We start from the raw sequence: 13784 nt of genomic DNA, 5'->3' as shown, positions 1-13784 counted from the left end.
CATCGTCAGCTGGATGACTAACACAAAATCCAAACAATAGAGAGGTTCAGATTTTGATCTGAGAACCAGAACAAGAATGAGGTAGTATTCGAATGATTCCTCATACCCAGAAACCTACATGTTAGGCTCATCAGGGCAAGTAAACGATCCCATCTGAGTTAGAAACATAAGTAGCTACTCATCTTTTGATGAACACACATCCCATAAGACCACTTACCATATCGACAAGTGCTATGTATAAAAACATGCCAGCCGTGAGTGAGAATATCCACAGACTGGCACCGGCCATATTGCCTATGGAAACTCCGATCAACATGCCAAAGAAACACAATATGGAAGACACGCCGTTGTAGACGAGAGCTTGTTTGACGGACATCCCAGCGTGGAGTAACACAGCAAAATCACCTGCAAACAAACGGAGAGTATTTAGTTTTGAACCAGTTTGACACTAATCTCGTAAGATATTTGATGTAACATGCACATGTATGTTTTTGTTGTTCTTCTACAGTCTGCGATGGGTGTAGGCTACGTCAATATCTGTATCAGGCAAAAAAGCATCTTAACTTTTTGATACACATTTCTTTGGTTGAATCCTTACCTAACTCGTGAGGCAGTTCATGGCAAAATACAGCTATTGATGTACTAAGGCCACCAGTCAGGCTGTTGGCAAATGCTGCACCTAAAATAGCAAAGGGTTAAAGTTATATTGGGTGTCCCAAAAAAAGTGTGACGCTTTTTGACTTATACCCATTGGTTGTAACAGGGAACAAGCTATGGAGACAGTGAAAACAAGTCCACAAGGGGACAGCCTATGGATACGCAGTATGAAAGAGTTGCTATTTCCATCATGTAGAACCTGTCCAACTGAAGCAGATACCTTGGCTGTACTTCTTCTCCAGAGTTCGCTCTGAACATGGAGGTGTTGATCTCCAGGGAGTATTCCTCCCTTTGGCGTGGTAGCCAGCAGTGCTAACCACAAGGCTATGTGGCTCAATGCTGGTACAACTCACCAATTGCTAATCCATCACTAAAATTATGAAGTCCATCGCCAAGAATCACCATCCAGGCGACGGACGCGACTGTTGTTGGCACTTTGCCATGACTATGACCGTGTCCACCATGACTGTGGCCGTGCGCCCGTGGGGTAGCATCGCTCTGGTCATCCGCGCCGGTTTCATTGGTCACCTCGCTGAGACGTTCCGACTCTTCACAGCACCCATCTTCGCTGCCCGATTGTTTGCACGGGCGGCCGGATGCTTCGTGCGCTAAATCTTTTATGGCTGAAGAGAAGAAGAGCAATTGATTGGTCAACAAATTACGGCCAATTTGGGTTTTCCCAAAGGATGCAAAGACAAATGGTTCCATAGGTTTTCAAGCTGAGAATACATGGTACAAATGTAGTTCTACCAGGTGGCACAGTGCAAAAGTCTTGAAATGATCACAGAATCCTTAAAGGGTAGGCCTTCTTTCCAAAAATGGCCAAACTTGATTATCACTTTGTTGAGAAGGGAACCAGGCAGAAAAAGTGTGACATTATCCACAAAGAAAACTACAGTCTTTTCACAAAACTGACAGCACTGAACTGAAACATGGACTGGATTGAAAAATTAGCTAGTTTACCAGACATACAAATTGCTAACTATGGAGTTCAAAAAGACTCAAAATGACTCAACTCTTTTGACTAATGTGACAAAAGAAGTTTCACACCTAATTAGATTCATCCCCAGTCAAGATATGACTTTGGAGCCCCATGCAAGCCAAATACTCTTCCTTTTGAAAAACCTATACCAACACAGCCAAGAACACATTCAATCATAGGGATTTCAATGATCAAAATCACACACTTTGATATGATTAGAACACATGTGACATGCATGAGATTGATGAGTTTAATAAACAGATAGACTGAACTCAAGTTGAAGTTAGCACACTGACTGACAGGACCATTCGAGACATTGAAATTTTTCCTATAGATATCTCGCAATAACCAACTCAGTGTCTCCTTGGCATGCATCATTTGTTTAGCCAAACACCAAATCCTCTGTTGTGTACTTTTTTAGATCCCATCAGATTTTGATACCCTTTCAGGGCTCGAGTTCAACTTTCTTGATAGGGTAGGTCGAACCAAATCTTATGAGTCCTGTTGAGTTTTTTAAGATAACAAGTACAAAACTGACAGTGCAGGGCCATTATTTCCACGCATCAGTTTTCGAAAGTGACCTCGAGCCCTGACATTTGAAAAGAAAAAGGCGTCAGTCAATGTGAAACGCATGCAGATACCCATGCATAGTCGAGGTCAAACAGAATACAAGGAGACTTTCACATCAGATACTTCTTTTAGATTTCAATGTCTGAGGAATTCAGTGAGCTGTGATTCTCAATAGGGTATCAAAAAGACTGGAGTTGTGGCATCATTTTGACACACGCCCAAATGAAAATTAGCACTCGCTGCGAGAACCCTTAGAATACAAGTACAAGTTTTCTCAAAGTGCCTCTATTTTGTTACAATATCAGATGTGAAAGTGTCACTTCACAATAGAATATGCTTAGGTTACTCACTAAGGCCCCCTGGTGGAGAACAATAGAAATACACAATCAAACTTTGGTGCTTTTGCTACAATCATTTCCTGACAATGAGGTTTTGATTATCAACAAATTTTACAAATATTTTATTCCTCTTTTGCCCATTCTACATGTACAAGAGAAGATTCACCAAATCTTGTTTTCTAGAAACAACAAATTCAAGACAATTTCAGCAGCTCATAAATAGCCTCTATTAGTCCCATAACGGATTAAATTGAACATCAAGTTGTGTTTAGATGAATTTGTATCGACGTCACGTCTCGCAAATTTGACATTGGGGATCTTGCTCTGATGATTAGGAAACAAGATGGTATCTTTCAGTAACAGTTGATACTCAGAAAAGCCAATAAAATGGCACGCAATCTTCATTCGCACAGCTCTGAGACGCCATTGTATTTTTTCAGAATATCAATGATTTTCTTTTGTTAATGTGTGGAGTCATCATGGGGATTATTTAGATGATCAAGATGATGAGTAAACATTGTATCATGAAAAGCGCCAATAAATTCACCAAGAAAAATAATTTCAAGATGAAAAGCACTTAAAACCTTTATCAAAAGATTCAATTTGTAATGTTAGTGCCACAAAATGAAACAATACTTCATGCAACGAAGCGCAATTACATGCCAAATTAACTTTTCTCCTTCATGAAAAAAAACAAGCATCTGTAAAGGTATAAATATTGATTGAAATACACCTGTTAACTTAGTAATGTGCAATTGATAGCCAAGAGAAAAGTCAAAGCACCAGCACAAAATCCTATGTGCTTTGTTAGTGTGTACGATGCTGGGTACAAGTGCTATGTTAGACAATAAGTGAGTTACACCACAGAGTTTAGCATAGAGATAGAGATATTTAGCACTTGTTATTTTTGTCCGGCCAAAGTGCCAGATCATCATTTTAAACCTCACCTTTATCATGATGCATCACTAACACTATGTCTTCACACGATTTATAAAGCACCTGGTGATTACACAGCTTATTGCCGATTTTATTTGAGCCGTCCTCTAACTTGCGAAAACGTCCCTTTTTCTGCAATGAAGAGGAGAAAGACAAGATGTACAAATTGGTAAACCAATGTAAACGAATGGGTTTGCAAAGCAACACTGTTTTTGCATTGACATTGTATGAAAATATGGGAACAGGCAGCACTGTGTACAGTTCCTTAAAGCATAGATACTTTTAAATAGACCTCCAGCCTCATTTATTTTGCAACGCATAGACTCATCAGTGTACACAGCGCCGCCTGTTCCCATATTTTCATACTTTGCATTGACATTGTGTCATAGCAAACCCTCATAAATGACTTCCAAGCAGGGAACCTCATCATGACGACCTTATAGCTGACTTGATGCAATGACTTGATGTAATAAGCAACAACAGACATATGTAGAACTAGAAACCAAGAAAGATTCCAGCCTCTCCTTGATTCATCAAATACAAGTTTTGTCAAACTCACCATGAGTCTCACCGGTTATCCAAGCTTCCATTACCTACGGAAGCCCCTCAAAACCGATTATCCACAATGTCGCTCAAACCCTGCAGTGATGACCCAGAGTCAATTAAACTTCTACAGATTCGCACATCATCCAATTGAATTATTCATGTCAGAGCTATTACGGCGTAAAATCGCTCACCGCGAGGGATTCCACCGTTCAAAGGCCGCTTGCAATCTCTCAAATGATTTCACGACATAATGTCAACTTGTCCAATGTCCCCATGAAGAGAGGGTCGCAATGACATATGATGACCAAACATTTCGTTCATGAAACTCTAAATCCAATCTATTTCATCACCATAAGTACAGTAGCTAAATATCAATTTTCAGCAGTGTTAACTGTTTTGCTGGAGTTTAAGATTAAACCTATCAGCCAAAGTGTAAATCTAGACCTGTCATATATTACTTTTAATGGACAGTTGCTTGCTCCCACCAGGAGTGATTTGAACCCATGACCACTTGACCAGAATCAGTGATGCTAACCCGTCACCGTGCTACAATGAGATGACACCAACACACACACCTAACTCATAACCAGTTTCAGACACCTTTCTGCAGTGTTACTCCTAGCAGTGACATCAGCTATACACCGCTTCATGTGAACATTGAAACCAAAGCAAAATTCAAAACGAAAACTTCGAAAGAATTATTCGGTAGCACTAGTAGCAGTGGGTAGCAAACATCATATCAAGTAATGTTTTAGTAGAAGGCAACTTGGCAGCAATGCAATTACATAGAGTCTGCAGCAGGACAGTGGCATCAAACACTAACAATAGCCTGTGAAAATGAAGCATAGTAGGTACAAATGTATCAACATCTAGATGGAAAAAATGTCCATTCCAACATGAAACATAAAGGCAGCAGCGGCCAACATGTGCATAACTCTAAAGGGACAATAACAACATGCCATATCATAGGTTTGCGTTATTGCCCCACAAAATTGGTGACACAACAGCGAGACCTCACCTCTTCATCACCCTCACTCTCAATCTGATCAACCACCACCTCTACTTCACTTTGAAGTTCCCCCTCCCCCAGCCCTGCCTAGAATCACAAAGGAAATGACGTGAGCAGAAGATAATGATGCCATCAAGACTATGTTACATCTTGCTCGGTTTGAAGCCAGCACCGGGCTCAATCCTAAGCAAAGATTGGGCTCAGTCCTAAGCAAAGATTGGGCTCAGTCCTAAGCAAAGATTGGGCTCAGTCCAAAACAAAGATTGGGCTCAGTCCTAAGCAAAGATTGGGCTCAGTCCTAAACAAAGATTGGGCTCAGTCCTAAGCAAAGATTGGGCTCAGTCCTAAACAAAGATTGGGCTCAGTCCTAAGCAAAGATTGGGCTCAGTCCTAAGCAAAGATTGGGCTCAGTCCTAAGCAAAGATTGGGCTCAGTCCTAAGCAAAGATTGGGCTTAGTCCTAAACAAGCATCCTCTTCCACGGTTTCTACTCCTTGTCTTTTACATGTTATGTTTGTTAGAAGGAAGGAAGTGGTGCATCATGATGATAATTAAGATTTCTAAATGTAGTCATTACCGTAGCTAAAAGGGGATCAGTGGCAGAGTGGTTGGAGTGCCTAATGGTACCCCGTAACTTTGCCTCTTTTCTCACCTTTTTTGGTCGCCTCCGTCTGTGCTCGTTTATAATGACCATGAGCCTCTCCATGATAAAGAAGATATAAATGCCGGCGAGTCCCATGAGTCCCTTCCACACGCCATCAAGATGGCCGCCCTCCTCTGCCGCATGATCGTGGCCGTGATCATCGACCGGTGCATCGTGAGAATGTTTGGAGATGGCCTGAAACGAGGAAGTGAAGAATGGTTTTATTTAGAAAAGTGTTTTGTTCTCTGACTTACGTGTCGGCCTTTGAGAACATAGCAGGGTTAAAAAAACATTGGAACTTTTAATCACCGCAGGTCTTCCGTGACTGAGGGAAGAACTTCTACTGTTAATTTCACCATCTCTCAGAGGTTCAATTTGAAGCCAAACAGCTCCACGAGGCAATAAAATTAAATCAAATTACATTTACAAGCAGTGAGAGGTTTATTGGCAAACCTTTCTGATAGACCACCCTATGTCCCTGAGGAAGACATCAATTTTATCCGCCTGATTCTATCAAGAAAGTTTGAAAACTGGCAGCTCAAAATTCTAAGGCTTCCTGTCTGGATTTGCTGATTTTTACTCTTTCAGCGCTATCCGACGTAGCTCTATTTTTTCAGCCCAAATTACCTCGTCCCCTTTGGAAAGATGAACCTGTAAGATGAGTGGACCGATATTGACCGACGACGAAAGTATCGTCTATTTTATGATCCATGAGCTAAGACAAGCCAATCATCTGTTTCTGGCGCGACGACACTTTGTTCCCGACGCTAATCTATTGCTAATGTTACCCGCGGCAATGTGCCTTATCGACCAATCATTAGTCGGTATGGTTAAGATAAGATCTGCGTGTGAGTTATTGAATATAAGACAGTGGTTGGCTCTCCTCTATACCGATTGGTAACCCTTTGATCCCACAACAAACTCTTGGTTTCTCCGGCAACTTCTACCACGAATGTTGGTATTGCTGGATTTCACGCGTGTTTTCCAGCATTACTCACTGCCACAGAAAAACCATGTTCAGGTAGAGTGGATTTTCACCGTAATGCTGAAGGCGGGATTGGAGTAGAACTTTGAACACCTAAATACCGCATAGGGAAAAAACCGTCAGCCTTGTCACAATAAGTCAAACGCCACAAGCAGCTAATTCCAAAACAATTCCATTTTTTAGCAATTACCCAAGAAGCCAATCTGCGAGCGTCTTAATCACGCCTGACGGGCCAGCGAAAGCAATTAAGAACGTATAGGAGAAAAAGTCTGCGAGGATCGAAGGAGTAAAGGACGTGTTGACGTTTATGATATGCCGCCTTGCTTGGTTGGACTGACAATGATATGAAAGAGATCTGCACATGTTCTAACTGCCACTTGCCAACAACAGTCTCACTATCGTCTAGTATTCCCAATGAAAAATGTAACTCGCAGAAATTATTATTTACAATGCACGCTTCCGGTACCAGTAACCGAATCTCGTCAATAAAGTTTCAGTTGTCGTGTCCTGTGGATCTACATTGCTTACTATACGGCCACTCAGCGCAATTATTGTGTCCGTGCAACGGATACTGAAATCAGAGGCGGCCAATCTGATGTCGTATGCAATATCTTTGGTTAATAGGACAAGAGAGATTTGTTACGAGACCGATAGTTCTGTCTGTGCTGGGGTGTCTTTGCATCTGTGTTGAGGACATTTACGTTTTGTTTTCGAAGATTTCGCAAAAATAAAAACTTGGCTGTTTACAGTACAAACTGGTCTCAAATCGTCAAATATCCATTTCTAGAAAGAACGCCCTCCATACCAGCGTAATGGACCAAATGGCCAGGCAACCCTCGGTCCAAGTGACCATCGCCAAGGGAGATGGACACCTAATTGCTCTACTCGTGCGAGAGAAAGTCACTAATGACACACATGCTAATGAAAACCGGGAACCATAAAACGTCCCTCTACTCTCAAATGTAAATTGCGATTGAAAGGCATAAAATCCTGTCGCTTTCAATCTTAGGAAAATCGTGATTAATTCGTTGGAATCAATTAGCCAGGCACTCGCACGTCAAAAGGAGTTAAGGGAGGTAGTGACAGTGAGCGTAGAGTTGCGTCATGTCTTGTGGGTCACCGAGACAGCAGGATTGCACAGCAGTTGCCGATTGGTCAAATCACAATGAATTGTCATGCAGACATGGCGTGACTTCTTACCCAAGAACAGGGAATCCATTAACCCCAAATATCAATATTCACTGGCAGTTCTGTTACGGATAATTGAGTGCATCCAGTGGGAGATTCTCCATATTCAACAGGGCTCATTGACTATCAGTCCCAAGGGTCCTGCTCTGGTGGGTTTCTATTGGGAACACAAGAATTCCAAGGTTAGACACAGAGAGCACCAACACTCCCTCAGATCACTTCAACACAACGTCAGTAGTAACTAAGTCACTCTGGTCTCTTTCAGATGAAACCTTGTGTCCGACTGTCTTAAAGCCACGGCTTAGACAATGAAAAGTCAATTTTTAGTTGACACGAACGTGTCAGAATGCTGTGATCTTCCCAAGATGCAATGCACCTGCACGAACGCGAGAAAAACTAGCCCCTACAGCAAGATCTGAAGTGTGATCTCAAAAGCTACTTTTCAAGTCATTATTTCGTCAAGTACACGGAAACCTGGGGAAATGACACATTTTCACTTTCAAGGAGATTTGGAAATTAATTAGAGATTTAGAAGGTTTTTTAAAGAATTTGTAATCTATTTCACATGAAATCATGATAATAAGTTGGGGAAGATAATAGTAAATGTTACCATCGATGAAAACACCGTCTGGTTGCTTTCTACAGCAGTATAAACACAGGAGTCTCACCTCTATTTACAGATTAATTTGAGAAGACAACTCCCAAAACCATCTTCTAAGAAAATTGGAAAATTCTACAAAAGGTACACATTTGCTGATAAGCCCGTTGTGAGACTGCAAATTTAGTTCTGCGACAGGGATTTTCTCCGCGATTTTTTTCCAAGGGGCTTAATTTCATTGATGTTAGTAATTCCCTCACCCATCTCCTGATTGAATTCATCATTTGCTGTTTCAGACCGTGCGAAATGGTTTTATCGTAGTTTTTCAAATTAACCTTTTCACAAATGCACTGTCAAATGTGAACTTGTAAATGTTTGCAAAGAGAGACGAAATATTGGTTCGCGGATAAAACCATGCACAGCCTTCTTCTTTACCCCTCAGTTATTTCTGATGAAACATTTAGGTTAGTGACATTCAACCTGTCTCGCAGAATAAAACATTGATAACGTTCGTGCTGTTTTTGGTTATGTACATAAATCCACCATAATTGTAATGGATGATCTAAACCTTTAGCCTTTAACGCTGATTCACGCCCACAGGTTTTTTCAAACACAGGGGTGTAGGTCAAATATTCTGAACATGCCAATTGAGGTCTTATATGTGGGTCATTGTATTCAAACCATTGGCCCGGAATCAAATTGGATAGAAACTTGAAAGTGATAGCTATACACAGCCATGAGCTAGCATGCACCATGTTTCATAGGCTAAACCCTGGACTGAAACTGTCACTATCAGACTGTACCCAGGAGACTTCAAGATTGCCGCGGTCTCAACGGGAGGGAGAGAAATTATCCCAGACAAATTACATTGGGATTCTCTGGGCATCAATGATAGATGTGTAGTACCCGGGAGTCTGAAGGAGACATTAACAAATTCAACTCACTCAATTTTCTTATTCACCTTTGAGACTGGACAATTCGATTATGTTATTTCCGTAGGTCTATTTACATATGTTTCGCAAGTGTCGACGAGAGACGCGACGGTCCCAGAGGACGATGTCTACAGGCCGTGACAAACTTACAAGACACCGCGCATCAAATGACACCAGACATTTCTTCTTGGTGCAGCATGGTCCAGGTAAATTGGCAGATCCATCAAAATGTAAACAATGTAGATACGATATCCGACACAGCCTCAGTGTTTGTTACCTTCGGCAAGTCCCTTTACTTCAATTGCATCATACTTTCAATAAGACCTAAGATTCCTTATTCATTTGCAATTATTACTACCTGGCCAACAGAGTCAACTGGCCAGTGACACCCCCCTCTGAACAGCATCCTAGCCTAGCTGCAAATGATAACAAACCTTCTGAAGATCAAACACAGCTGGAAGAAGAAGAAGCTTTGTCCCTCTGACAGAAGTGAAGAAAGTATTGGAAGATGTACTTACATGGGGAAGGAGGTGTAACATGGCATCCCCTGCCAAGGAGCCGACCGCTAGCGCCACCAAGTATTGGATGAGATGAGTATAGAAGACTTTTTGTATAACCGGAACGATGGCCACCCCGCAGAGTCCGACTAAACTTATCACAAGGACTGAGAGAGTGCTGTAACCCCACACTGAAACGGACAGAATCATAAATGTTAGTTTAGTACGTGTTATATAGGAAGTTGAACTTCACTGGTCAGTCAAAGCTGGACCTTTAGAAGGTATAGTCTCACATGAGAGAGACTAATTGTCTTTGAAATGATAGCTTGTTGCTCACAGCGCAGTGTGAAGTTCTGTTGTCGAATTTAAGCATCTTACCTTCTAAAGGAATAGAAAAGAAATCCCACTCTTTCGTCGTTGAATTCAACGGAGATTTATGCACATGGTCGTGATCATGGTCATGATCGTGATCACCGTGTGACCTCACGTGCGCCCCTGTTGACGGCCGGCCCTTGTTGCATCCATTACGACTACACGTGTGGAGGTCGATTTGGTATATGATGGCGGGGCAGAGTTTGAGGAAGGATTCTTGTGTCACACCCTTTGTTTCTGATTGGTGGAATGCGTTGAGAAGATTTGGTGGCGACATACACTGGAAGATATGAGAATTAAAAAGAAGTGAAAATCATGTGTTTTACAAAGATTGAGACAACGCGTGTTGGCAGTGCTCCATGAAGGCATCACGTGTCACACCCTTGGATTCTGATCGTTGGAAGTGCCGTGTAGTTTGGTGGCAACTGACACTGGAAAAAATCAAGAGTTAGGATAGTGAAAATCATGTGCTGAAAGTCTTTGTAATGCAGAGCTTGTTCCCAAACCTCACAGATCCTTTCAACGGTCTCATACCCAGTCTCCTGTTTCGGCCTTTGAGCAACCATGACCTTCAGACCATGATATCATGATATGATATCAAACGCGTCACTTTCAAAGCGCTTATGTTTGTTTGAGGCTCAAAGGAAAACATTACCCTGGCGTCAGTCTCATTCCGCATACTGCAAACTGGCAAATGATGTATTCCATGGGGCAAATGACTACAGGTCTTGAAACAGACACATCTTTAACTTTTCACCTCATAGATTGATTTTTTATCTGTACCCACGCATCAATGGCAATATTTATTGAGATGGTCAACTCGTCCTAACTCCCTCTCATTAATGCTCCGGCCGCACAATGAACCATAATGATCCCCGCCATTCGTACCACAATTGAATTTATTTCCACGGGTCTCTTTCATCAAATGCAACCAGATCGTTTGTGGCGTTTTCATTAGCGATGATGCACGGAAGAGATGCGCCGGATCAAAATGTTAGATGATGTATCGATACTGCTTAAGTGACACAGACCTTAATCATATCACGAATGGGCAGCGTTAATCTGGTTTGGGTAGGTTTCAGCCGGATGCAGACTTATAGTAAGCTTGTGATATCCATACTGGTTCTCAAGTTTATCACATGAGAGACGGGAAAATGACCCTCAGAAAATGGGGCAAAACAACCAGGAGGCCTCTGAACTGATGTGAGACGTAACCCAAGGTGAGCCCCAAGCCCCCCCCCCCCCACCTGGAAATGATGTCAACAGCATTGACCCTCAGAAAATGGGCAAAACAACTAGTAGGCCTCTGAACTGATGTGAGACGTAACCCAAGGTGAGCCCCAAGCCCTCCTCCCCTGAAATGTCAACAGCATTGATGTACCACACATGATATTACAGTAATCATGATATACTTAGCATCAAAGATAAATGCCCTGATCACAGGAAATAGAAACAGTACATGTGCCATCAGAGACATGATGTCTATTTGGCAATCATGGTCTAATGCTATGGCACAAGACAACATGAAACCAACAGACCCAGCGCATCAACTTTCAAATGAATCGACGGCCATCACCGGAAATGCTGGACCCTCAGATCTCAAGCAGATATGAAGGGTATAAACGCACCATTATGACTCTTAGTTATGATGTTTATGCGTCATGCAAGCACAATTTGTTGTCATCATTGGACGACATGATCGTACAACTATGAGGTGTAATTGGCCGTACTGGCATGATGTGACTGTTCATGGCAATCAGAGCAAGATTTGTGAAAGTTATGCAGGTATCATGGTGGTTGTACAGCAATCTACTCACAATTAAACCTGACAGGTCTTTAGGACACAAGCCTTAGTTTCAAAAGGACATGTCCAGTTTCAAGGGACCAGTGCGACATTTTCGTGATGTTCGACAAAATTGCTACCCATTTATGAATTTATGATGATGGAGGGAAAAATACGCTATCCCCTATTTGTCCTATAAAAACTTTGCATAACTTTTGTGGTGGTCAACTTACGATCTGGCATAACAAGATTAGTGGATAAAATGATCCAATTTGAGAGTCACTTTCCTCGTCAATTTATTGCGTGGGCATCACAGACTGCGAAATGTGAACACCAGGCAATAGGTTCTAAACATCAGGCAATAAAAGTTCATGCTGTCATACTCAAATAGCATTTTAAAGGAGTGGGCAAATTGGGTTGGTAATTGAAAAAGTCCCACGGGTTAAAGAGATGGATCACCCAATTCAGCATATTTGGCCCACCAAAAATGTAAAGTGTCCTAGCGGATATTTAGCGTGGGTGTCTGGTTTCCACATTACATGCATTATCAATGTCGAATTAACATTCCACATCGAACAGTTTCCAACTAAGCACACTTTTAATAGGCCTTTTTCGAACTGGCCGAGACCCACCTCTGGTCTGACCAACAAAAGTGTGACTCGCTCTACCAAAACTAGGCGCTTGTCGCATCTGAACTTGACAGGTTGATACGGACTTGTTGTTCATTTCCCTATTGTAGACCTTTTGTGAAATCTATTACAAACTGATTTAGTCACATTTCACAAAAGGTCTACAATAGGGAAATGAACAACAAGTCCGTATCAACCTGTCAAGTTTAGATGCGACAAGCGCCTAGTTTTGGCAGAGCGGGTCACAAGTGACAATGATACAGAGAGTTTCTCTGGTGGCATGGTTGTTGCTGGTCTCACATTTTGGGTATTGGTCAGTCCAACGAAAACTAGCGAAATATTCTTGGACCCCATGTGCAGTGGCCATGCCATAAAGACCGCATGCATTTACTTACGTATAAAAACCTTGTAGGGCAAGATGGACGCCCCCTCCCCAAGGTCATAGCCATGTCCCTTCAAATCTCATCAAACTTTTGTCACCATTGAATGATGCAGACATCACACCCCGCTTCGTCAACAGTGCCTCTTACCCACGCTGCAGTAACTAAACATCTAAATTTCATTACAAACCCTCAGGCTGAAGACCCTTGAAATTCTTAAACATGCAGAATTTCAGCTTCACCAGTCCTCTTGAGGTGTTCTGGTCTTTTCTTATCAACCCAGTTCATGATGAAGTGGTTGTTAGATTCTCGTCGACGTCCCTCGTGTTTTTCAGGAGGGCATCTCATCTAGTCAATTGCTGGGGCTATTTTAACATTCTCTGATCAAGTTTAGACAATAATGTAAAAAACCTGAGTGTTGGACCTCTCCAACACTGGACTCACTCACTGTAAGGATCATCACCATTGTAAATCAAAACAAATTAATGCTCATTCATACATCTTTCAATCTACCAAACATTCTAGTCCTGTATTTCGCATTTAAAATGAAATCTTCCATGTTTACATTTGAAATACCGCCTCATCTCAATTTGAATTTCCTCAATGGCCACTGACGAGGCCATAAAGGGAGAAAATGCTCGCTCAGTAAACAGCGCAATCTAATTTTCAGACAAATTTGATTTCACGCGAGCTTTTAAGCATCGTTTCAATTTCCGAATCACTCGGTTCGGCGGATAAGG

General features: G+C 41.9%; 1 protein-coding gene across 1 annotated transcript in view; it reads right to left on the bottom strand.

The window, feature by feature from the left end:
- Positions 1-13784, bottom strand: part of LOC135498008 (zinc transporter ZIP10-like) — a 38791-nt gene that overhangs the window by 2378 nt on the left and 22629 nt on the right. The window contains exons 3-9 of the mRNA XM_064788121.1: positions 10259-10532; positions 9902-10071; positions 5690-5875; positions 3495-3615; positions 1011-1280; positions 599-679; positions 218-405 (exon numbers count right to left, since the gene is read on the bottom strand). Of these exons, the coding sequence (XP_064644191.1) occupies positions 218-405; positions 599-679; positions 1011-1280; positions 3495-3615; positions 5690-5875; positions 9902-10071; positions 10259-10532 (1290 nt within the window). The remainder of the gene's footprint in view (positions 1-217; positions 406-598; positions 680-1010; positions 1281-3494; positions 3616-5689; positions 5876-9901; positions 10072-10258; positions 10533-13784) is intronic.

This window comes from Lineus longissimus, chromosome 13, assembly GCF_910592395.1.
Source record: "Lineus longissimus chromosome 13, tnLinLong1.2, whole genome shotgun sequence".
Taxonomy (NCBI): Eukaryota; Metazoa; Nemertea; class Pilidiophora; order Heteronemertea; family Lineidae; genus Lineus; species Lineus longissimus.
The sequence above is the reverse complement of the archived record's forward strand: the minus strand, read 5'-3'. Positions and strand labels throughout refer to the sequence as shown.